We start from the raw sequence: 26,377 nt of genomic DNA on the forward strand, positions 1-26,377 counted from the left end.
TATATGTAAAATATCTATAAAGTGTTGGTGGTTGATTTCTAAAGAGAAAATGTGGAGAGAGAGGTAGCAGTGTAGGTGCGCTAAGCTAGATGGGAATTGATTGTGTTTTCCCAGGAAATTTGGAAAAATATACCCAAGTGAAAATTGGTACAGTAAGGAATAAATCCTAAATAATTGTATTTGTGCCGTTTGGAATAGCGTGGCTGTGAATTGGCTTTAAAAACCTCCTGTAAGTGTCTGAAAAACAGTACAACATAAACAGACTTTCCAATTGTGTTTTCTCCAGATAAAGCTATTGGCTTGTAGGCCGATTTAAAGGACAAGGTATTAAAAAATAAACTTTAAAAAAAGAGCTATATGTGTGCTTTTCCAATCGATAAGTTTGGGTTTTTTTTTTTTTAAAAAAAAGGAAAACGTACATGTGTTCCTTTCCTCTGTGCTGTTTATGGTCTGAAATAAATAATAAATTTGTAGTGATTTGTTTTGCAAAATAAGAAGTATTTGTGTGGCAAATCCGGCAGTAGGTTGGTTTGACTTAGCATTTTAATTTTGGAGAAATGGCAGAATGTTTCTGGATGTTTGCATTCGTTTCAGAGGTTGGAGCACAAGCCAGATTTCTGTGTAGTCTGTCAGGCAGTTACACGTTACAGTTTGTAGCACTACAAATTAGAGCTGTTTGACTTGTATTTGCTGCACGAGGCTTCCATAAAAAAAAAAAAAAAAATTATTGTGGATAAAATAGATGGATAGGGGGTGAGGTCTGCGTGTGCACAGGGGCCATCTCGGGGCGCGGATGCTGAGCTGCGGAGAGGGGTCGGATGGGACCCAGTGGATTTTACTCTCAGGTGTTGCTCCTGCGTGAACTTGTGGTATCTGCCCCCGTCCCTTATTTACTTTAAAAATGGATTCTGACCCTCTGGGTTATTTTTCGGTTCGCAGCAGGTTCATTTTGTGCACGTCATTCGCTACTTCTTTTAAGAGAGGAGCTGGAAAAGCGCTGTATGGGTTAGTCATACGTACGGTGAGCTCCTATATGGAGAGTATATGGAAAGGAGAACAAAACACCATAGCGCGACTGAGTTTTCCACATCACTTGCACGGCAGGATAACCCAGCATTGCCTGGGAACTTTGGGACAAAGTTTTCTTGGGGGCTGTAAGGGCTATTTTGAAGTTAATTTACTTATTGCAATTTGTCCTTCGAAACAAGAATAAAAAAAAAAAAAAAAAATAATAATTAAAAAAAAATTTGGAAGAAGGTATTTCACCTGCTTTTTGTTAACTATAGCAGGGAAGTGAGCAATTAATGCCACCGCCGCCAGTAACAAAGAGTAGCTGGGACCACAAACCACACTGCAGGAGCGCACAAACCGGCCGCAGCATCATCGCGCCGGGGCCGGGCCGGGCCGGGCCGGGCCGCTCGGAGCAACCGGCGGCGGCGGGGCCGGGCCGGGCCGGGCCGGGGGCGGCTCTTCCTCGCCGGGCCGGGGCCCCGGGGCGGCGGAGGGCCGGTGGCGGCGGCGGGAGGTGTGTGTGTGGGGGAAGCAGGCGGGCGGCGCGGGGCCGGCGGCGGGTTAACGGAGGCGCGGCGGCGCCGCAGAGGGTTAACGGCGGCGGGGCCGGGCAGGCTGGGAGTTGTAGGCGCCGCGGCATGCCGGGAGCCGGCGGAAACGCCTTCCCGGCGCCGGTGTGACAGCGGCCGCCGCTCCGTGAGGAGCAGCCCCGGGCAGGTCAGTGGCGGCTTTGCCTCTTTTCCTGCGGGCGGGAGGCGCTGCCCGGGCGGGGCGGTTCGATCGGTCGCTCTCTGCCCGGGAAGGCGCCCAGGGGCACGGAGCGGGCGGGCGGGTGGGTGCCCGGCGCTGGCCGGGGCGGAGCGTCCGGCCGCGGGGCGCTGGAGCCGGGCTGGCCCGGCGGGCAGCGGCTCCGGGACGCGGGGCTCCCTGCGGGTGCGCCCCGCAGCCTCTTCCTCCCAGGCGGGAGTTCGGATGATTTTTTTTTTTTTTTTACTATTATTATTTTATTTTTTTTTAAAAAGAACGCGCGCGGCTCCCGCTCGGGCTCTGCCTCCCGTGCGCGCTCCCGCCGCTGCCGGAGCCCCGGCCCCGGTTCGCAGCGTGTGCGGAGTTTTCCTGCCGTTTTCCGGCGAGCTCCGCATCCAAAGGAAGCGCCGCGTCCTGCTGCCGCCGCCTCCGGAGCCAGCCGGCTCCTCGGAGCGCCAACACTCGCCCATGGCAGGAGCGGGCGGGTCCCAGGTCCTCGAGTTTGGTTGTTTGTCCTCAAGTTTGGTTGTTTTTTTTGTTTGTTTTAGTGAAACGGAAGAGTTAAAAGGCGTGGAGGTGTTGGAGTTGCAGAGGGACAAACGGGAAGCAAGCAGGACGTGGTGGTCCAGCTGGTAGGAAGGTGCTTCCTCTGAGGAGGAAGAGGGGAGGGAGTTAAAAAGAGGAAAACCAGCACGTGTTGATTTAATTTATGCCAATAGTGGGCACGAAGCGCAAAATCGGCTTCTCGTTAAACATCCTGATGTTTTAAAGGAGTTTGTTAATTAGCTGGAGGCACCTTATTTTATGCAGGAAAGGAATCGCAAATAATACTATGTGAAATAAATCAGTCTGAAGTGAATCTGGGAAATTTTGTTTGGTGGTTGTTAGTTTTGGTGTTTTTTTTTTTTTTCTGCCTACTTTTTGAAGGCAAATCTTGAAAGATAGTGGTGCAGTTAGGTGACTTGGGGCTGCGGATGCTTAAACTTCTCATGGGAACGGAACAGCAAAGATTCTTGCTGGGTAGTTTCTTTTTCTTGGTAATAGTAACCCTTGTGAAATGCAGAAGAAAACGTAATTTATTTGTAACTAATAAGCGAAGATGTGCAGAGAAAATAACGCTGTTGAGATCAAACTAAAAAAGGGAGATATGTCATGATAGGTTTGTTTTCTGTTGCTCATGTTACAGCTCAGTTCTGAGAGGAGTTATGTGAGGAGCTATTCCAACATTTTTGTATTTGTGTCACTTCAGTGTTGAATTGGTAGTCAGCAGCGGAATGATGGCATAGTGCTCTGTGATGTGGCTGAGAAAATAATTAAAAAAAGACTTCTAGAAAATATTAGGGGAAGGATTTCCTGTATGTATAGAAAATATTAATATCAAAGTGTATGGCATTAGTAAGACCTTATCTGGAGCCCAGCTATCACCCACATTCAGATAAATGGATTCAAACAGATGGGTGGAACAGATGCAGAACAGGACCACGTGGATGTTAAGAGGAATAGAGAGGCTGTCGACAGAAAGACACAAAAATGACAGTTACACGGTTTTTATATAGGGGAGGAAAATAATTATGCAAGCTCAAGATTAGAGTAAACAAATAAAACAAATGCATATAGAGGGGATAATAGACACAGCTTGCTGGAAATTACTGGAGGAGTTCTAGCTATCAGACCACTGGTATTCTGGAGCGGTTTCAAATGAGAAACTTCAAATTTATTTTGCATGGAAGTTTGATAAATCCAGAAAGCAACATCAATGTTTGGTTCTGTGTAGTAGTGGGGAATTTGACTCAGGAATCCTGGATATCCTCTCCCTTAATTCTGCATTCTTGTGTCTCAGTAAAATGGATTCTGAGATGGGTATGTACTTTTACAGTGGGCCTGTTTTGAAAGCGCTGCTGGTTTTTGACACCTTGATTTCCTTTTCCATCAGTCCAGTTCTCTTCTTTGGGCCCCTTACTGGAAGCAGAGCAGCTTGGTTCTATCTGCTAACACCTACTTATCACCTGCACGCTCTTGAGTTGTGATGTTCTTTACTTCACTGACTTTAACACTAAGAGCAGACAAACCGTGTGGTTCGGACACCGTGGTTGAAGGTGTACTCACGTGGTGCTGCCTGACTGCTTGTCCCTGGCTGGGACTTGTAGAAGGCCTCATGGAACAATTTTTAGGAAAGTATTTAAATGAAAAGCTTGAAGTCATGTAGGGCAAGACAATATTGCATTTTGAAATGTATGTATCATCACCTCCCTTGGGATGTTACCTGAGACCGTGTATCTTTTTTTCCTGCCTTTTAGTCTGTATAGTTTTTACATACAGCACTCGGTGCAGCACTGAAGAATTAACAGAAGAACCTTAAAATTAGAGAGCATTGCTTTTCAGCAAGGCTGTCATACTCTAGGCAGATGTTTTAGAGTTTTACTTGGCATTTTTTGCTATTTAGGAAATCTCCACAAAGCAGGGAGTTAAGCAATCGTTGCTCAGCCATCTATTTTAACGTTCCTTTTCAGTCCACAACTGAAAAAGGTTATTCAAAGAGAAATAATTTGTTTTAAGAAGGTAACCTCCCATTCAGTAGTCAATAGAAAATTAAGTGATGGAATCAATCTAATCATCAATATATACGTTAAGCGCTACCAGTGGCATTTTCACTAGTTGCTGAAGCAGAGGAGTGAATGGATTTTAAGGATTAAACTTCCTTCATCGCCTTAGAGGTGAACAAGTCATGTGAAAATGGAAGGCTCATTTGGTAGAAGATAGTATGAAAGACTTGGAAGACAAAAAAAGAAATACATATATTATCTCTAAATGGTTCCTTGCACTTTTTTTTTCTATACTAGATGATGGGATGTGAGCTATAGACAGAATCTTGAAGCTTACAGGGCAGAAACATGACCGTAAAGTGGTTCAATGAATATAGAACGTAACACGCTTGGTCGTTATTTAACCTGGATTCCTGAAAGATCCTTTTCTCTTCCATCATAAGTCTGATTTTTTTTTAAAGAAAATTATTCCCATTCATAGCAGATGCTTTCTCCTGTTCTTTTCTTGACCTTTTTGAATTGGAAGGAAGTCATGGACTTTCCTGCTGAAATCCTGAGAACATAGTGTGAGGACTGCAGCAAAGGAGGATTTTCTGTCCTGATCTGACGAGGCTTTTTGCTGCGAAAAGAGGCACTTCCACTGGAGTCACACCAGCTTTTCTTTCTCTTGTGCTTTGTTACGCCTCTTGAAATACTACTGATGGGAGGAGCAAGTTCATGGAAGTGAGAAGCACTCGTGTGATAAGGTTAATAATGACGTTAGTGTAATTCAATAACAAAAGCAAACCAGCTAATATTTTAACATTAAACGAAAATAAGGTGTTAGTGCTGTTAAGAGTAGGACAAATCCATTCTTTTGCTGGTTTTATATAAGCAAGTCTGGGAGGAATATGTGCACGTGTATGCTCACATACACACACATCTGTATATGTGCACATCTGCTTTGCTGCATGTGCTGGCTGATGAGTAAAAAATAGCAGAGGGTCAATATATAAAAAGTACTGGAAACTTACACACTGAACAAATCAAAGTATGCCAGAATGTGGTTTGGTAGCAGTAGACTGGGAAAGGGATGGTTTGGTGCAGCCTGCAACTGCATTTTTTGTTTGTTTGTTTTGGGTTTTTTAAATTATTCTTGTTTGTGTTTAATTATTTATTGGTAGGAATGCTTTGGAGCCAGGTCATCGCTGCTGTAAATCTTCAGATTTTCATTGCTGTCTCCAGAGGGATAGTGATTTACACCCCCTGAATAGGTGGCCTTCTGGTGGAGGGACATTGTTATGGTGTCTTTGGTCTTATATTGTTTATTTCCTCTTATTCCCAGAAAATAAAAAACGGTTAGAGGAGAGGTAATGATAAGCTCCTCCATAAGCTCCTCCCATAGGAAAAAAAAACATCTCAGAACCTCGAAAATGGTCGTACAGTTGGTACAAAAGGTGTTGGATGTTGTTACAGCAGCATCTATAGGAATAGAAATAGAGGAGAAATTGAGATTTTGGCATTCCCCTGGTCTCTCTCCAACTTAAGAAAACCCTGAGATGGAAGGAAATGCCATTTTTTCGGAACTACTTATTTTGTTTACTGCAGGACCTTCATATACAGAAATTTCAGTCAAAATTTAATCAAAGCAGAATAACTATGAGTAAGTAGCATAACACTTTTTTTTTTTTTTTGTACTTGTTTTGGAGTGGCGGTGGTCATTTCTGTCTCAAGTGTTTCCGTGGAAAGATAATCCAGATGATTGCTACGATTCTTATAGCGGTATTCCGGTGGATGACAGCTTAGTTTAAATTACCAAGGCTAAAATGGAAGACACAGACATGCCCAGTGTATTAATACGTGGCTCCATGGCTGGTGTTACCCTCCTAATTTTGAGGTTTTTGACAATGGGATGGTCTACATGGCAGCAGGCTGTCTAGCACCAGATGGGATTCACCTTTCTCAAAGGACGAGGGTCTTGGCACAACAGCCAACGGGGCTCATCGACAGGACTTTAAACTAGATTTGGGAAAAGAGGGGGATAACATCAAGCATGATCAAGACAAGCTGAGAGCAGCTGAAGAGCAGCAGAAGGAAATTCCAGGCGCTCCAGCCAGTAAGTCAGCTTCACTGGGGCCCAGCTTAAATGGTGCTGTGGGTAAGAGAAAGAAAGGGGAAAAGGGAAGGAGAATTGTGAGTTGAGATAATAACAATTTAATAATAATAATACTAAATATAATGATGATAATATATACAAACAAATGATGCACAGTGTAATTGCTCACCACCCGGTGACCAACGCCTGTCCTGGCATGGCAAGTGATCCCGAAACAGATAAGTCCCAACACTGCAATGTCAGATGAGTGAGGGACCCAAGAAGAGTTCTCTGGAGAGAGAACTCTGACAGTCCAAGAGAGTCCTCCGAACAGAGCTCCCTGCCTCCTGGTCAACCCTCATCTATATACTGGGCATGACGTTGCATGATATGGAATGCTCCATTGGCCAGTTTGGCCCTCAATCCTAAACCCAAGTTCAAATCGTAAGAGGAGTTGTGGGCCCTTTGTCCCAGCTGGGCTCCTCGCCACAGCCTGTTGTGCTCCTGCACACTGGCAAAACCACGAAAAGCTGAGAGGTCCTTCACGTCTCAGTGCCAACTCGAAACATCAGTGCACTATCAGCGTTCTTCTCATAACAAAGCCCATAGTAAATCCAAAACACGGAGCTCTCGTAGCTGCTAAAAAGAAAAACCAACTCTGCCCTAGTGAAAACTGGGACAGGAGTTCATGGAGCTCTGCCTGGGGATGGATGAGAAGCCAACTGAGAGCTTATGGGTCAGGACTGAAGGGAGGGCAGGGGCAGGTGACATTATAGTGGGGGTCTGCTACCGGCCACCTGGCTAGGAAGACCGAGTGGATGAGGTCCTCTATAGACAGCAGCAGCCCTGGTCCTCATAGGGGACTTCAGCCACCCCAATATCTGTTGGAGGGACAACACAGCAGGGCGTAAGTAATCCAGGAGGTTCCTGGAATGCGTTGCTGATAACTTCCTTCTCCAAGTGATAGAGGAACCAATGAGGAGAGGTGCTATGCTGGAACTTGTTCTCACCAACAAGGAGAATGTGCAGCTCAAGAGCAGTCTTGGCTGCGGTGACCATGAAATGATGGAGTTCAAGATCCTTAGGACGGTGAGGAGGGCACTCAGCAAGCTCACTACTCTGGCCTTCAGAAGAGCAGTCTTTGGCCTCTTCGGGGATCTACTTGGTAGAGTACCGTGGGATAAAGCCCTAGAGGGAAGAGACGCCCAAGAAAGCTGGTTAATATTTGAAGATCATCTTCTCCAAGCTCAGGAGTGATGCCTTCCAATAAAGAATTAGTCAGGAAGAAACAGCAGGAGACCTGCGTGGATGAACAAGGAGCTCCTGGACAAACTCAAGCACAAAAGGGAAGCCTACAGAGAGTGGAAGCAAGGACAGGTGGTCTGGAAATAATACAGAGAAATTGTCTGAGCAACCAGAGATCAGGTTAGGAAAGCTAAAGCCCTGATAGAGTTAAATCTGGCCAGGGACATCAAGGGCAACTAGAAAAACTTCTATAGGTATGTCAGTGATAAAAGGAGGACTAGGGAAAATATGGGCCCTTTCTGGAAGGAAATGGGACACCTGGTTACCTAGGTTATGGAGAAGGCTGAGGTTCTCGATGACTTTTTTGCCTTAGTCTTCACTGGGAAGAGCTCCAGCCCCACTGCCCAAGATGCAGAAGGCCAAGGCAGGGACTGGGAAAATGAAGAACCGCCCACTGTAGGAGAAGACCAGGTTTGAAACCATCTAAAGAACCTGAAGGTGGACAAGTCCATGGGACCTGATGAGGTGCATCCGCGAGTCCTGAGGGAACTGGAAGATGAAGTTGCTGAGCCATTATCCATCATGTTTGAGAAGTTGATCCAGTCTGGTGAAGTTCCTACTGACTGAAAAGGGGAAACATAACCCCTGTAGTGGGCAGGAGAGAGTGCACTGCCACATCACTGCAGCCTGTGGTTAGGGCAACCATCTGCAATGACGGGTACGTGGGATGGAAATCCTTGCTGTAATGGGGAGCAGTATATAATCTTGGGAATGACTGAGTCTCCCAGGGTGTTTTTAAAATGCCAGCTTTAATGGTAAAAACTTTAATGGTAGAACTCATTCAGAAGTCTGGAAGCTGGGCGTTTTAGAGAATTACGGAGAGTTTGAACTAAAAAATACAGAAGCATAATTGGTTGTTAAAGATAGGAAACAGATTTTTTGTGCTCTCAATTTCTGCCCCTGGTAGGATCCTAGTTGAACTCTGCCCTCTCGTTTCCTCACATGCAAACTAGGAGTGATACATCGTACTTAACGGGCATGCTTCCAAACGTAAATCATGTTATGAAATATTGGAAGCGGCCAAGACAAAGTCTTCCAGAAGTACCAGGTTATGGCAGGGGCACCAGAACTGTCTGGGAAGTGGATCTTTGAGGAGACGCTAGAGGAAGTTGTGGCTGCCCCATCCCTGGCAGTGTTCAAGGCCAGCTTGGATGAGGCTTTGGGCAACCTGGTGTAGTGGAGGGTGTCCCTGCCCATGGCAGGGGGGTTGGAACTGGATGATCTTCGAGGTCCCATCCAACCCAAACCATTCTAGGATTCGATGGAATTTTTTAAAAGGATGTGATGGCAAAGCTGGTCCGCTGGGATGTGGAAGAGGGGAAATTCTTGTCCCATGGATTTGAGCCCGGTTGTGCTAGGTGGACTCTGTCAGGGACAATGAATGCCTTGGAGGAGGGTGGAGGGAAGGCTATAGCCACCATCTCACATTCAATATACTCCACAAAAGGATGCAGAGAAAGAGGGTTGGGTGTATATAAGACAGAGGCGTAGATGATCAGTAGGTTATAGGTGAGGAGACAAAGGTTTATTATCAGATGTAGACCCAGACTCCATCTGGGTCTGAAAGTGAATGCAGTGTTGGCTGTGGCGTGAGGGACACACATTCCTGAACTTTGTTCGTTTCACGTGGACGAGTATCTGTATCGCTTATCTACAGTTACGAAACTAGGTAGCAGGGACATCAAGGATTAAACAATGAGAGCACAGTATTTTGTTTCTTCTGGTGATGTTTGCAGCTCAAAATCAATACATTTCATAGATTTCATAGATTTCATTTCATAGATTTCTAGGTTGGAAAAGACCTTAGAGATCATCCAGTCCAACTGTCCCTAATCCCCATTAAACCATATCGCTAAGTAGATCATCCACCCTATTCTTAAACACATCCAGGGATGGGGACTCAACCACCTCCCTGGGCAGCCTATTCCAGTGGCTGACAACCCTTTCAGAGAAGAAATACTTCCTAACGTCCAACCTGAATCTCCCCTGACTAAGCTTATACCCATTTCCTCTTGTTCTATCACCCAACACTAATGTAAAGAGCCCTTCCCCCACCTCCCCACCATCTTTTCTCGAGTATTTGTAGGCTGTAATCAGGTCTCCCCTCAGCCTCCTCTTCTCCAGGCTAAACAGCCCCAACTCCCTCAGCCGCTCCCCATAAGTTTTATTTTCCAGCCCCTTGACCAGTTTAGTCGCCCTTCTCTGGACCCGCTCCAGGAGCTCAATATCTCTCTTAAAGCGAGGGGCCCAAAACTGGACACAATATTCCAGGTGCGGCCTCACCAGTGCCGAGTACAGGGGCAGGATCACTTCCCTGCTCCTGCTGGTCACACTATTCTTGATACACGCCAGTATCCCATTGGCCTTCTTGGCCACCTGGGCACACTGCTGGCTCATATCAAGCCGGTAGTCAACCAACACCCCCAGGTCCTTCTCCGCCAGGCAGCTCTCCAGCCACTCCTCCCCGAGCCTATAGCGATGCTTGGGGTTTTTATACCCCAAGTGAAGGACTCTGCACTTGGCCTTATTAAAGCTCATGCCATTGGCCTCAGCCCAACGATCCAGTCTGTTCAAATCCCTCTGAAGGGCCTCCCTACCCTCGAGCAGATCGACACAGCCTCCCAGCTTGGTGTCGTCCGCAAATTTACTGAGGGTACATTCAATCCCCTCATCCAGGTCATTGATAAAGATGTTAAACAGAACTGGACCCAGCACTGAGCCCTGGGGAACCCCACTGGTGACCGGCCTCCAGCCGGATGTAGCCCCATTTACCACCACTCTTTGGGCCCGGCCATCCAGCCAGTTTTTAACCCAAAGGAGGGTGTGCCTATCCAGGCCAGCAGTTATCAGTTTCTCAACCAGAACACCATGAGAAACTGTATCAAAGGCTTTACTGAGGTCAAGGAAAACTACATCCACAGCCCTTCCCTCATCAACCAGGCGGGTCACCCCATCATAGAAGGTGATCAGGTTTGATTGGCAAGACCTGCCTTTCATAAACCCATGTTGACTGGGCCTGATCACCCGGTTAACCTGTATGTGCTCATTAATGGCACTCAAGATAACCTGTTCCATGACTTTGCCCGTCACCGAGGTCAGACTGACAGGCCTGTAGTTCCCCGGATCCTCCTTCTGCCCTTTTTTGTAAATGGGGGTAACACCCGCCAGCCTCCAGTCCAGCGGAACTTCCCCAGTGAGCCAAGGCTGCCCAAAGATAATGGACAGGGGTTTGGCAATGACATCCGCCAGCTCTCTCAGGACTCTCGGGTGGATACCATCAGGATGAAGCAGATCCTTGACCCGTTCCTCTTGGATCACAGGAGCTTCGATTTGCTCTCCCTCCCTGCTCTCAGACACCGAAGGCCAGCTCACCTGGGAACTACTGACCTTATTATTAAAGACTGAGGCAAAGAAGGCATTAAGGACCTCAGCCTTGTCCTCATCCCTAGTGACTAACGTACCCCCTGTGTCCAGTAGGGGCTGGAGGTAATCTTTAGCCCTCCTTTTGTTATTAATTTATTTATTATTTATGTATTATTTATTGTTATTTTGTTATTAATGTATTTATAGAAGGACTTATTTCAGCGGGCTGTAGGACTGAAGAAGGTTAATCTTCTGTTGCTGTGGCCCATGTTATGTCTCTCCACTGAACCCATGCTGCACTTAGATTTGCAGCATGCCCAACTATTAGAATTTTGTTTGAAAAGTCCTTGATTTCCAGTGTTGCTGATGATTAAAAAAACCCACAACTTTCTATGCGTGCCCTACTCAAGCCTTTCCTTGGTTTGTATGATGAGAGGATCTGGAGCTCCTGTAGTCACTTCTGAAAATTCTAAACAGGGAATGGCAACAAAAAGAGGCATTTTGAGATTTTACAAGAGACTCACCTGTTAATCCATAGTAGGTGAAAGTGAAGAATTCCTGTATAAATTACTAGAAGTTTGTAGTGCTATTTGCATTTTTTCCTGTTCTTCTTAAGGGGAATCGAATGGACCTTCTCGTAAAGAGCAGTGTGCATCTGCATGGCATGTTAAATTTACAGTCTGTAGACTCAACTAGTTAATATGCCAACTACTGTCTTGCTCTAGTTTCTGTTTGTCTTCCATTGCTACATTTGCCTGGAGTGATTTGTTGAGAAATTTGGGACTTTGAATCCCTGAAACAGAAGGACAGGTTGCTGACGCCCAAGGTTTATTTAAGAAGCAAGAAGGAGTGTATAGCTGTTACAGTGTGGTAACCTAAAATGACTGGATGACTCAGCCTGAAAGCTAAGACTTGTATTTCAAAGCTGACTTGTGTTTGCAGGTTCCTGTCCTTCTCATAGAAACTATAGTCAAGAGTTTGCAATTGCAGGACAAGAGACAAGGAAATCAAATTTTGTGCTTGTTTGCTCATTTATTGTGGCACCTAACGGTACCAGTTCCATCCCTTTCTCTCAACTTGCTGCTGTCTGTAAGCTCTGCAGAGCAGGGACCACCACCAGCTCTTCTGTGGTCCTTCAGAGCCCGGGTGAGCTGAGTGCCCCTTCTTCACAGGTGCTGAGGTGCCTTTAGCAGAGATCCCCAAGCTCCTGCTTACTGGGGAGCACACCAGGAGTGGGGAGGGTCACGGCAATACCTCCTGACAGAGTTGCCCAGTTTCGCTGCCCATGGCAGGGGTTTGGAACTAGATGATCTTTGAGGTCTCTTCTAACCCAAACCATTCCATGATTCTGTGCTTGAGATTTATGCGTGGGACGAGGCTGAGAACATCAGCCCCAGCCCCTCCAGTCCTGCTGGATTTCCCTGCCACCATTGTGGCTGATGGAAAACCAGTTATTCTGTGTGCTGTGCAACAACAGCTACAACTGGGAGCACCTCACCCCGCACATGTCTGCACCGTGCTGTTGAGACATGTCGCTGGTGCAAGCCCTTCCAGGCAGAGGAGGGAAAACTGGGTTCCTGGCTGAGTGCTGAATAGCCTGTGGGCTCGGAGGGGCACCGTGACCACTGCAAGGGGATGGAGTGGATGCCTAAGAAAAGGCTCAGGGGCAGGAGTTTCACACAAGGTATCTTGTCTCACCCCAATGTTAAGATCTGCTGCTGTTTGAGGGATCTTAAAAGGTTTATTGGCGTGTCCAGCTGGTTCCTGTAGAGTTTTTCACCTAACAGGATGGGCAGTGTAGATCCCATTCTTAGGTGTTCTGCTCTTTGCCTTCACCCAGGCAGGGTGTCTTGATTCAGGACTGTGGATTTAGGCAAAGACACACTGCAGTGCTCAGCACGCCAACAGCCAGGCCCTTTATTGAATCTGGCCTCGCTGCAGTGAGTGTGAGTAATGGTGAGAGAGGCACGAGAGCAGAGTGAGTGTACAGGAGGGAGATGCTGGAGTGGAAAACATTCTTTGTAAAGGGATAAAATTAGCGCTGGGGACAAGAATGTCATTTAGTGAAACAAATGACTACCCCTCTTCTCAGCGGCAGGCAAAAAGTGACACATCACAGATAACCAGCAGCCCCCCGTCCGACTCTCAGGGTCGCTGCAGAGTAGACGGCGCTGCCGGCTGGGTTAACTGGGCTGGGGTGAGGAGTGGTCCCAGTGCTGAGACCCCCCCGGGACACACGCTCTGTGTGCAGTGATGGACTGAGTTGGGTTCTCAGCTGTGGGCCTGTAGTAAGAGGTGTCTTCCTCAGGTAGTGGGAGAGCAGGGCAGGAGGGAGGACGTACGTGTGACGTGGGAACGGGGTCTCACGGAGATGTGTGATTGCTCGAGGTACTTGTGGCAGCAAAGTCACAGAAAAAGTAATAAAAATTGAATATCTCTTCTTATTAGGTGCTATTTTATCCCCTATTTGTTGTATTTTATTTCTCCTCTCTGCTCTGTTTTTGCTTTCTTTATGTCTCCTTTTGATGTCTTCCTTTCCATGGTTCTACATCCTTATTTTGTGGTTTTATTTACTGTTGCTTTTTACTCATACACATCTTTACTCATTTAGCTTCCCTTAATACTTTCTCTTTTGTCACTCTCGTGATCTGCTGTACAGTTTGGTCACCTTCCGTGCGATGGAGCGATGTGGCTGCTTTGTGGGTTGACTTAGGGCTTAGCATCAGCACCCTGAACCAGATGGCACCTGCAGTCATCGGGAACTGGCTACGTGCCTGAACTGATCAAAGATGCTATGGAAACGTGGATCTCTGGGATCTCTGGCAAGGTATCCTCATACACCTGGGTGTGCATGTTGATGAGGCACTGGAACAGGTTGCCCAGAGAAGCTGTGGCTGCCCCATCCCTGGAAGTGTTCAAGGCCAGGTTGGATGAGACTTTGGGCAACCTGGTGTAGTGGAGGGTGTCCCTGGCCATGGCAGGGGGGTTGGAACTAGATGATCTTGGAGGTCCCTTCCGATCCAAACCATTCTGTGATTCTATGGTTCTATGTGAGAGTATGTTCAAAATGCCTGCCTGTTGTATCAGCTCAGCTGACTGGGTGCTCCTTTGGGCTTTGCAGCAGCTTATGGGAAATGGGAAGAGACCTGCAAAGCTCGTGGGAAGACCAGGATGAACCCTGAAAAGGGGGATATGCCAGGAACGTGAGATGACCGTAAGCAAGAGATCCAAAACCCCTCACTTGACCTTTGTATAATTCTTTCCCTTCCAGTGAGTCCCTTTCCCTGCCTGTGACTCATCTTCTTCTAAATGTAGACTGTGAGCCTCTCAGAGGACCGCCTTTCTCGCTGAACAGAGTGGCATAAAAAATAGCAACGCTGTTGAATAACCAGGATTATTTTTTTAACACAAAAAAAAAAAACCTGGAGGACTGCTTTGCTGTATCTGTGCTTCCCTGTCAAGGGATGTATCGGTTCCCCAAGAGAATAGCGGAGCAGGTTCTGTCCTGACCCTCGACAAGAAGGTTGTTCAGACAAGAGGTCTCAGGAGCAGCACAGCTGCAGTACGAGTGGGCAGTAGACATCACAATAAAGAATGGGCAGGCTCTGACAAAGGCCAACGAATCTTTCATAGCACCCATGGACTTCCTTCCCTGTTTCTGACCCATTTGTAATTGGCAGCATCCCCAGGGTAGGAAGTTGCCTGCTCCCTTCAGCAGGTTGCCCAACACCTGTCTCCTTTCCTCCTGCCTCTACACGTGCTGTCCTGCTGCCCAGTCCACTTCTGTCCTCGACACTCGGTGACCCTGGTGCTCATACTGTCACCTTCCATCCCTCACTGCAGCTCTTTTGTCTTTGACTTGTAGTGGAAACCTTACTAAAGCCAAACTGGTTCCTTTTCTCTTTTCAGATGCTTTTGCCGTGTCCTGTCTTATCGCCTGGTCCTGCGGAAGACAAAAGAGCAAGAATCAGCCGTGTGTCGTTATCCTGCAAACAGTTTGAGAACTGCTTTGGCAGCCAACAGAAGAAAACAGTGCGATGTGGCCACAGCGAGCGCGTGGTTTTTCTCACAATTTACAGTTGCACTATGGTCCCAGTGAGGAGTGATGCTCCAACCTCCCTCTGATCACCTGTCTTCTTTTCCTGTGACAGCGTTGCTGCTTTCCAGCACAGAAGTGTTCATGCAAAAATGCCAAGATTCTCCATGCAGATGAAAGTATGTTTACAAACTTAAGGAAAGGCTGGTATGAAACAAAAGGAAAATTAAATTATCCCAGCAATTTTGCACTTTGTTGTAATCAAAGTCCTGTCTTTGGCAGGTGTTGTGTAGGATACACACTCGGTCAGGCTTGTGAGAATCTTCCTTGTGTAAAGACTGCAGGAGTTAGCCCTAGCAACTCACACTGTCCTAAAAACGGTGGCCAGTAAGCCATAGGTGGGCTCTCTTGGGGAAAAAACCAGGAAGAAAACTTGGTGGCAGCTTGATCCTCTGCAGTGTCGCCTTTTGCAATTGAGTGACTGACAAATAAAAGAAAAAAGTTGAGCTAAATCACCGTGAGGATGGATGCCTCCTGTTGTGGAATAGAACGAAATCCAGTGACGTGCTCCCTCCTATTTAGATCCGATGCAACTGCTGTGTGATGGAGATTCATTTCTAAAAATCAGCTGTAAACCTGTAGTTCAGCCAATAAGACAGTGACTTGACACATTTTTCGTTGCAAAGTGTGTGATGGTTTCCTGCCTTTAATCTGCTTCACTGCAGTGTATTGTTGGATCCAATGAAGTGTGAATCCCACTATGATTTTAATTGTTTTAGGCAAGTAGCTTATGAACAGAAACCTTTTATTTTTATTAATTATGTATCTTTGAGTGAAAACCGTGTGTGTGTGTGTGCATATATATATTTAATAGTGTATCTATATATTTAATAACAGGAAATGTAGCAAACATTTATTTTTATAAAACGAATAAACCAAATAAACCCATCAGAGCATGTCTTCATTTAATTTCTTTGGTCTTGTTTCCCATAGTATAAGTGGAAGATCATTGTGATCTCATGGATCTCAGGACACACAGGTCATTGCATCAGTGTCTTTCTTCTAAATAAGAGCTTTGAGATTGTGGTAGTCTTTGTAACTACATCCACATAGCACCATAATCCGATCGGAAGTTCAGGGTGCAACACTTGGGGTACTACTGAACTGTTTCATTTAGGGTATTAGCACCTAATGTAAGATCTTAGAATCCTAGAATGGTTTGGGTTGGAAGGGACCTCAAAGATCATCTAGTTCCAAACCCCCTGCCATGGGCAAGGACACCCTCCACTACACCAGGTTGCCCAAAGCCTCATCCAACCTGGCCTTGAACACTTCCAGGGATGGGGCAGCCATGACTTCTCTGGGCAACCTGTGCCAGTGCCTCACCACCCTCAATGGAAAAAAATTCTTCCTTGTATCTGATTGAAATCTCCCCTCTTTCACTTTAAAGCCATTGCCCCTTGTCCTGTCACTACACGCCCTTATAAAAAGTCTCTCTCCAGCTTTCCTGTAGCCCCTTCAGGTACTGGAAGGCTGCAATAAGATCACCCCGGAGCCTTCTCTTCTCCAGGCTGAACAGCCCCAACTCTCTCAGCTTGTCTCCGTAGCAGATGTGCTCCAGCCCTCAGGTTATTTTTGTGGCCCTGCTCTGGACCCAAACTCATCTTCCCAACCTCTGCAAAAATATAATCCCTGTGTTACGGAGCTCGTGCCTTATGAGCAACAAGCAGGCAAAGGTTAGGGAACATGGAACAGGACAAGGAAAGAGAAATTAAATAGGGCTTGTAAATCCAAGCAGTTTACAGTAGGTAGTCTGCAGAAGTGGGGTCGGTAAAAGGAAGCTGGATCCGAAGCATGCCGGGGTTTAGCAGTTGATCTCCTGGAGGCTGCATCCAGCATCAGCATGGCGTGTGGGAAGTAATGCAAAGGAGTGGATGAGGGGAACTGGCAAACGGCTCCAAGCTGGAGGTTCCTGAAAACTAGCTGGTGGCCAAGCTATGCGTAGATACCCATGAACATGAGTACCACCAGCCTGAGCAGCTGTGGCAGCAGCTGGAGAGCCAGGGAGTGAGTGACAAATTTTGTTATGGAGCAACGTAACAAAATTGAGGAACGAAGAACATCAACTCCGTGACTGTTTTGGGTTCAGCTGGGATTGCGGGTATCTGGAAAGGCTGAAGGATGCTCTCCCAGGTGTCAGAGCAGCACAGAAAGAGGATCAAGTCTGAAGCAGAGTGGTGCTTTGGCAGAGCTTGGAGATCTTCAGCAGTAGTGGCTGGATTTGGGTATGACCTGCTTTCCAAGGCAGGGGAGAAAGGAAAGGTGACACAGGAAACTACCCTCTGTGCTACCTGTCATTAACAGCTCAGATGGATGTGGATCTCCAAAAAACCTCATCTAGAGAAGGTTTCTTACAGCTTGTACTGAGGTCATTGTCAAAGAAAACGCCCCAAAGGCTTGCTTTCTAGAAAAGGATTTTGCCACTGAGGGTTGCAGAAGTCCACCATTAAAACCAGCAGTCACCTCCACCACTGCTGGGCTTTCCTGGTGTTCTGTTTGACCCACACATTGCACCAAGTCGCCGTTGGTTTTCCAACTTCCTCAGCCGCTGCCGTCCCTTCGGCCCCTTCAGACCACAGACCTCAACCACGAGCTATTTCGGGGCTTCAGCCTCCCCCAGCCTCCCGTGTCCCACCTCCCCCAGTCCCCATGCTGGTGCCCGCAAGGAGGAACCCCAGGCCCTGGCAGGTGGCTGGAGACGGGGCAGAAGATGGTGAAGCTCGGTGCTCTTTTCGGCCACCTCGACTTGGGAGCTGTCTCCTACACCCCTCCCGAGCCCAGGGGTGCCCAACGCATGACGTAGGGCTGCGGGAGTGAGGTCATGCCTAAGGGGCCGGTGAAGGGCAGCGAGGCGGAACCAGCCCAGGCACGGCAGAGCACGGCCGGGCGGGCAGGGCGGCCCCGCGTTCCCGGTGCCGGGCTCCCCGCTGCGGGGGCACACACCTCCGCCCGCCGGCTCACGGCTCCGACGGCCCCCCCGGCTCTGCCCCCCCCCCCCGCCGCGGCGATGGAACGTATTCGGGTACGAGGCGGAGCCTAAGCATTTTATGAATGGGCTCATATGACGTCAGAGAGGGCGGGAGGAGAGGCCCGCTCTCCCACCAATCCTGCGAGACCTTCGGGCGGCGGGGCCAATCGAAGCACGGCGGCTGGGTGACGGCCACCCTCACCGGCCAATGGCGGTGAGAGAGCCGTGCCGACCACGCGGGGCGCAGGCCGCAAGTAGTACGGGGGCGTGTGGCCGCTCGCTCCCTGCCCCCCTCCTTTCCGGCGCGCGGCCCGAGGGCGGGCGGGGCCGGCCGCGTTGCCAGGTTACCCGCTGACTGAGCGGCCCCTCAGCCAATCGCTGCGGAGCGGGGGAGGGCGCCGTGACGGCTGCGGGTCGGCGGTGGCCGGGAGGGCTCAGTTCGGCCCCGGCCGCCTCCGCAGCATGGTGGCTCCCGCCGCGCTCCCGGCCGCCGGCCTCCTCTACTGGGTGGGCGCGCTGGGCGCCCTTTACGCGGCGGTGCTGGCCTCGTACCGCCTGCTGGCCGGCCTGCGCGTCTGGGTGCTGGGCAGCGGCGCCGCCGTCGTGGGACCGGCGCTGGGCGCCTGGGCAGGTGAGTGCGCGTCCCGGCCGGCCGCGACGGCTCCTCCCCGCCTCACCCTCCGGGGCCGGGGGGCAGAGCCGGGGAGCGCGACGGGGGTCTCGGCCCGGCGGGGTGAACCCTCGGGGGACGCGGGGCGGCCGGGCGGAGTGGCTGGGGGCGGCACGGCGCGGGCGGGCTGGCGCCAGCCGTGTCGCCGGGAGGGGCGGGCTGGGGCAGCGGTTGAGGGGCCGGTGGAGGCTGGCGGAGGGGTTCAGGCTCCCCGCGGAAGTTGCGAGGCCGGAGGGCGCCGGGTAGTGCGGGAAACGGAGTTCGCTGGGACTTGTGCGCGTCGGGCGGGCGCGGCTTGTTGGAACTCCGGCTCGGGCCGCCCGCCCGGCCGGCTGGGCACACAGCCCGGCTCGGGGTCGTGCCCGAGGGGAGGTCGCGGAGAGCGGTCCCGGTGCCGGTCCCGCCGCCGGCAGCAGTTTCCCAGCGCGGCCGGTCGGTGCGCGCCCGCCCCCTCCGCGCGCGCCGGCCTCGCACCTCATCGCTGACGTCACGGCAGCCCCGTCCCCCGCCGCCCCCGGAGCTCTTCCCTCCGCCGGCCCGGCTCCCTGGTGCGGGGGGAGCGGGGGAACGCGGGGCTGGCGGTACCGCGGAGCCGTCCGGCTTAGTCCTTACTGATGATGATGAGGAATTGGAGAGGGTTTCCCTGGCGGCGTCACGGATCGGGCCGAGAGTTTCCGAATCCGTTCCTGCCAAACGCTGCGGGAAGGGAAAATCCTGGGGCTGGTTGGGGATCGATAAAGGTGGGCCCTAAAAATAATTGCAAACTGTAAGAGCTGTGAGTTTCGGAGGAGATAAGAGTTTAAAAGGCTGGAAAGTTGTAAAGGCTGGAAAAAAGCGACTTCCTGCCCTGAAGGGGGGTAGGGGGGCGTCAGGGGCTCGGGCTCTGCAGCCGCTCCTGGGCGGCAGACGTGTGGGCACAGCAGCCCCGCTGCAGGCTGGTGGGTTGCAGGGCTGATGAATGTGGTTCTCCTTCACCTCTGCGAGAGCCGATGCCGAATCATGGAATGGTTTGGGTTGGAAGGGACCTCAAAAACCATCTAGTTCCAACCCCCCTGCCATGGCCAGGGACACCCTCCACTACACCAGGTTGCCCAAAGCCTCATCAAACCTGGCCTTGAACACTTCCAGGGATGGGGCAGCCACAGCTTCTCTGGGCAACCTGTGCCAGTGCCTCACCACTCTCAGAGTGAAGAATTTCTTCCTTAGATCTAATCGAAATCTCCCCTCTTTCAGTTTAAAGCCATTTCCCCTTGTCCTATCGCTACATGCCCTTGTAAAAAGTCCCTCTCCAGCTTTCCTGTAGGCCCTTCAGAACTTGTATGTGAAGATGTGGTTGGGCAATGGAATGCTTGCTTGTGTGAGACACCAGTAAACCAGAGATGCTACTGGCAGCATGCGTGATGCCAGGGCATGTCATGGGTCCTGCGTGCACAGGCCTGAAGTACAGTAGCAGTGCTTTGGACAAGCCATAGTGTTAGGTACAAGTGATGAAGGCTCATGTCTTCCTCCCAGCTAGAGAAACGGTATGCCCGTTAAAGATACGGTTGGCACAGGAGACCCAAAGCCTCTTTGACTTTCTGAAGTTGGTTTTGAACATATTACTACGTTACCAGTTGCTTGCTGACCTGCAGTGCATCGCAGAAGTCTTGGTGGCCACTTCAGCTTGTTCTGCATTGTTTCAACCATGGAAGTTTGCAGTGCTTGAGCCAAACGCCAGCTTATCAGCTGGAAGCACAATCTGTAGATGACAGATCTTTCCTCAGTCACATCCTCAAACATCCTGCGAACAGAGAACTGAGGTATGGATGTCCTCTGTCACTGTTTTGTACAAGTGCAGGCAGCAGGAGGCCATTGTATGTGGCTGATGGCTGCTCGCAGGAATTATGCTCTCTTTGCCATGATCATGATCTTCAAGGCATGGAAGAAGAGGAGTGTTGGCAGTACAGCTGAATTCCCTGTGTTTATTAGTCCTGCTCTGAAGTGGGAGCACTGCTGCAACGTTAAGGAGGGTGGAGAAATAGGGTGATGGTGCCAGCTAACCTGGACCTGAGCTGTTGCTGGAGAAAGACATGTGGCTGTCATCAGGTAGCTGTCATACGTCCTCTGCGTGCCGCTGGTGCAAGCGGGATGCCTCTTTACTGGGGCAGCTGCTGGAGTCTCCAGCTGAAAGGAGGAGAGATCATCTCGGTCTGGATAAGCCATGGGGTGGTTTGCCCTGGAGTGCGTTGTGGCACCAGCACCAGGCTGGGGAGGGTCCTGGAATATCTCATCACACGCCTGCGGATGTGTTGAGTCACCTTGAGAATTAGCAAATTACTAAGTCGTACTGTGGGAAGAAGTTTGATGCTAATTAGCTGCTGTGATTACTGTGGCAATGCAATCTTTCTACTGCACAACTAGAAAGAAACTTTACAAAAACTAGAGAGTCCTTAACAAGCCCTTTTTGTAAGGGCTCTTTACTGCCCTTTTCCCCTTCTGCATGTCTGAAAAAGAGTTGCAAATTCTTTCCTCGTTTTCTTGGTGGGTTTTTGGTTGCATGCATGCAATTGTTTCTGTCTGTGCTCTTAGAAGGAGGAGATGTGAGGAGGAGGAGGAACTACATGAACCAGTAATGTACTCTGAGAAAATTAGGTTTTTACTACTTTAAATAGCAGCTGTTTTGACAAAAAGTGGATTTTTCTACAGTCATGCTATGTGTGAAGGTCTGTATACAGCTTTTCAGATTTTTCTCTCCCCATAACTCTCATCTGGCTTGGTTTTGGCTACTGTGCAGTGATGGAGGTTGGGTGGACATTGTCTCAACATGGAATTTCTGGGGGCATCTTGAGAGAGAATACAGTGAAAATTCCTGGGTCAACTCCTCTGTACTTTTAATGTGTCTCATAAAAAAAGAAAATAAGAGTAAGAACTTGGAAAACAGTTTAGTTAAATAAACCACAGACTTGACAGAGTGCCAAGGAGTCATTCTGGAATCACCAAGAACGCAGCAGAGACGTGGCTGTTCCCCTGCCTTCCTCCAGACAGGCAGATCTGTTGGCAGTGCTGGTAGTTGTGATCCATAATGGTATTTCCTTGGGTTGGATGAGAGTGTCCCATTGAGGGTGGTGGCAGGCAGCCATCTCGCGTCTCTGCCGTTGACAGTTGGGTGTATTCTGGAGTGCAGAGTGTCTGGAGCAGGGAACCGTCTGCTGCTGCATAGCTCCCGCTTGGAGAGTTGCCGTATCTCCTATTTTAGGAAACCACCTTCTTTTCTGGAAAAGATAAAATCGGTTTTCTGCCTCTTCCCTTCAGTAGCTTGGTGAAATGAAGTGAAAATCCTACGGTGATTCAGACTGGGAAGGACCTCAGGAGGCCTTTAGTCCAACCTCCTGCTCGGAGCAGGGTCAGCTGGGAGATCAGACCAGTTTGGTGTATGCAAATAATCAACTTTGTATATTCAAAATACACGAGCGCTACAAGTTGCAGTGGTCTGATGCACTAAAACTTCTAACATCTTGGCCATGTTTGATACTTAAACTTTTTTTTTTCTGGCTCAAAACTGCAAATATTTTGATGATAAATATTTTTTTTGTTCCAATTGACTGTAACTGAAGTGATAACTGGAAAAAAGTTTATTTTGACTGTGTAATTGGCCATATGACACTCCAAGAAAAGTCCTGTTTCCTTTCAAGTCTCACAGTGGTTTACAAAAATGTCCACTTCTTCCCCTAGTGCCTTTGATACCAGCCTGGTTGAATAATAGCCCGTTTAGTGATGACAAAATGTCTGATCGTGATGATGCTTCCTCATGTGGTGAGTGCAGCTGTACAGTTGCATTGGGGCCAACAAATGTTTGTGAAGATGAGCTTGCCTTAATTAAGCTCACTAACATGCAAAAATAACTAAATGTGGGCAATTTGCTCTAGATTTCTTAAAACAGAATCTGGAAGAGGCCATTCACCAGGATGGCGCTCTCAACTGCCTCTAACTTTCTCTAATTTGGTTTTAGATAAAACCCCCTTATTCAGTCTCAAAACATTGTTTTTCTGTGTAAATGCTCAACAAAAGTTCTTTCAGCAGCAGCACAGCTGGGGTGAAAGTTTTCTGCTGGTTCTTGTTGGTTTCTTTTACTTAAGGTGGGCTACCTTTGAGGATACACAGCCCAGCATCTAAAAATAGATACAATAGGGAATTGTATACTGGGGCCACTAAGGGAGGAAGGAAGAACATGTGTAACTGGGTACGTGAGCAGTGGAGCAGATACTTACTTGTGTCTTTGCTGTCAGGTCTTTTAAAAAATGCAAGCTGATTCCCAAACTCTTACTGACTAGGAAGTTGGGGTAATAACAAGCTCTAAATCAGACCTTAACATTAATCATCGAATCATAGAATCATGGAATGGGTTGGGTTGGAAGGGACCTCAGAGATCATCTAGTTCCAACCCCCCTGCCATGGCCAGGGACACCCTCCACTACACCAGGTTGCCCAAAGCCTCATCCAGCCTGGCCTTGAACACTTCCAGGGATGGGGCAGCCACAGCTTCTCTGGGCAACCTGTTCCAGTGCCTCACCACCCTCAGAGTGAAGAATTTCTTCCTTATCTTATTAAATTAATAAGATGTGATGCTTATATGAAGAGGAAGAAGTGACAAGTTGAATTTTTGTGCTTGTAAACGGTTTGAGTTAGATTCCATCTATGAGATTGTGCTTCCCGTGGTCCCTGGAAACAGCATCTTGTACAACAGACCCTGATCCTGATGAAGTATTTGGGGACTACCTTCATGAAATAAGTTGGATGACAAATTATTTTAATAACAATACAAGAACTCCATACAAAAGAAATTCACTGTAGTGCTGACCAGGTGGTAACTTGGTGATAACTTCAGGAGCTTTCACAAGCAACGTCATTCTTCAGGCTCCTTAGCATCGAGTGAAATAGTGGTTCCCTGAAGGCTTTTTTGTTATTTTGCAAACAAGCTTCAGTCCCTGTTGCACAAACGAGTGCAATCTTGCTTTGCAGGTGTTTGGCAATGTGCAGTGACAGTTGACAGACCACATCACATATCATTGTTGCTGATTAAAACAAATCACTGTTGCAGATTAAAACGGCCAACCTAGTGCAATGGTATGGTGATGGTGGTGTTAGTGGGGAAAACAAAGAGAGTTTGAACCTCTTCTAGCACTGCTCTCTCCACAGGATGTGAGAGGAGAGGCTCTATGCAGAGCTTTTGGTTCTCTCATTCTTCAGCAGAATTGCTTATTCAGGGATTTATCTTCACCACTTTGTATCTGTGGTGAGGGTTTTCCAGTCTTGTTTTCAATTCTCAGTGCTACACAAACACTTTTGTATGAAATAAAGGCACTTGTCAACCCAAAAAGTAATGTTCCGAAATGTGGAAATATGCCAGCTTGCTTATAGCTCTTGATCATGACAGCTCAAGTCAAACTCGCAGCCTGAACTTGGGCCATGTGTTGTTTTTTTTTGTGTGTGGCTGTTTGCAAAGTGCTTCTAAAGGATTACTGCACCGGAACGTGGCTATGGGAACTATCTGATGCAAGTGTCCTAATCCTGCCTCAACTTCCCAGAAGTGCTGTGCTCCAGTGCGCATGGCTTTTTCTTTTCCCGTTTACCATGTAATGTTTCCCAGCATCCATCCTAAACTTTCTCTGGTAAAAACAAAATAAAAACATCTGCCTTCCTTTAGTCACCAATCCTACTCACAGCTTGTGATTTAGACGACTTCTGTCAGTGTCTCCCTCCAGCCTGCTCTTCGTTGGACTAAGCAAGCACTGCTCTTCCAGAGCAACCCAGGAGAGGTGGGATCTCTGACCCTGCTGCTCCAGGCTCAGCAGCTCCCACTGCTTGGTACTTGGTGGGCTGCAGCTCCTTTGGAGACCTTGCAGCTTTAGTGACTCAGGGAGGTTCTCTAGTACTTTTTGTGTAGGCTACTGCTACTAACGTATCCTAAAATCAGTTTTGCTTCCTGGAGTGAACCATGCTCTACTTTGTTTTCTACAATTTTGTTGCCTTTCTGCTTCGTGGTTGCTTCTTTTGGGTGTTTTCCTTTGCACATGATGTTACTGACTGTTTAAAATGTCTGCGTAGTAGGATTGCTCAACGCTTGTTGCATTAAGTGCTCCTTCTTGCACTCTCTGGTCAGAAAAGGAGAGAGAGAGCAAATGCTTAGGAGTCCAAAAGTCTGGAGTCCTGTCTCCAGTTCTGTTGCATCCCTGCTGATAAGCTTCTGCACTTCACTTCTGGCTTGTGTCAGCATCTGTGGAGACTAAATGTTTACCTGCCGGCACCACCAACCTCAGCATCAACCAGGTTCACAATCTCCAGCTCCAGAGTTTGATTCAATGTTAGCACTTCCATTCTCCTTTTTTTTTTTTTTTTTTGAGGGATGCTTTTCATTTTTCAGGTGAAATTCTGGGAGGAAAGTGTTCAGTAACGCAGAGCTAATGTCACTGGGGAGCTTGAATCAGAATGTGAACAGGCTTTGCCATGTTCAACTGCAGGAACAGAGATGCATGTGAAGGAGAGATAAATACTGTAGTATGGTCTTTCCACTTCCAAAAAAACCCAAACCTAATGGTGAGTGGAGAACAGATGCTGTTTGCGTTAAGGTGAAAGGAACACCCATCTCTGATAAACAGCCCGAGAGGGAAATGCTTGGAAATTTATTAGCCTAGTGGATGAATAGCTGTGGTGTTTTAAGCTATCTCGTTCTCTCAATTTTTTGTGTATTTTAAAGTAGGAATACTTGTAATGGAAAATGCTTACTTAAAAACTAGGGAATTTATGCAAGGATGTAATCTAGAGGAGTATATTGCTCCAGTTTTTGTATCACTTTTTTGGCCAGTGTGCTTCCCTGCCCTGGGGAAGTTACCTGTGAAGTGTCCTGGGGAAAGCCAGGGAACGCCTTGTGTAGGAGTGAAGACCACAGAACTGTCTCCAGCAAAGAAGTCCAACTGGAACTGTGCCAGATGTTGCAGCCAGTTGGGTAAATGCACTCCTGTGTAAGGAACCAGTGAGCTGGCAGGAGGTCCTGAGGGTGCGAGGGCAGAGCCGGGAGTGGGGTTTGGGGAAAACTGCAGTACTTTCCCAGCTGGGAATTATTTTTTGGTAGGTGTTTTTTTTCCCAAATCTGTGCAACTTCCTAGATTCCTGGCATTGAAATCTAGAGCAGTACACCATCACCCACTGGGTGAGTCATTAGCAGAGCTGATATCCTGATTCACAACGTAGAATTCTTCAGCTAACACTGGAAAAGAGCTACATGCAAAATTTCCTACGAAGCTTTTTGTTTACTCCCCTGCCCTCAGCAACAGATGATGACACCTAAAATCCTGGGGTTTGGTTGTAGGTTTTGAAAGAAACCTCTTGTGTAGCAGTTTTTAAAACTGGAGATGAGATGCCCAGAAGCTGAGCCTCAGGGAAAACGATGCCTGTCCCTTTGTCTCTTGGACTTTTTCCATTTTTGTGTCACTTTCTGTCCTGAGGGTTGTCTTGTGTTTCTCTCATGACTCAGTTGCTTGTCCCGAAGAGGGTGGGAGACAGCTCTGTGGCTCGGGTTGAGGCATGTTCTGTGTATGTGCACGACCTACTGTCTGTTTGACTA

General features: G+C 48.3%; 1 protein-coding gene and 1 long non-coding RNA gene across 2 annotated transcripts in view; both read left to right on the plus strand.

Annotated features, from left to right (window-relative positions):
- Positions 1-1,687: 1,687 nt before the first annotated feature.
- On the plus strand, positions 1,688-15,927 carry LOC147528475 (uncharacterized). The gene is made up of 3 exons (XR_015222217.1): positions 1,688-1,728; positions 2,307-2,390; positions 14,953-15,927. It is a non-coding gene; the product is annotated as an uncharacterized LOC147528475 (long non-coding RNA).
- A 2,642-nt stretch (positions 15,928-18,569) lies between these two features.
- Positions 18,570-26,377, plus strand: part of HSD17B12 (hydroxysteroid 17-beta dehydrogenase 12) — a 94,445-nt gene continuing 86,637 nt past the window's right edge. Inside the window, exon 1 of the mRNA XM_086612823.1 lies at positions 18,570-18,738. Coding sequence (XP_086468949.1) covers positions 18,570-18,738 — 169 coding nt within the window. The remainder of the gene's footprint in view (positions 18,739-26,377) is intronic.

This window comes from Tauraco erythrolophus, chromosome 6, assembly GCF_009769465.1.
Source record: "Tauraco erythrolophus isolate bTauEry1 chromosome 6, bTauEry1.pri, whole genome shotgun sequence".
Classification (NCBI taxonomy): Eukaryota; Metazoa; Chordata; class Aves; order Musophagiformes; family Musophagidae; genus Tauraco; species Tauraco erythrolophus.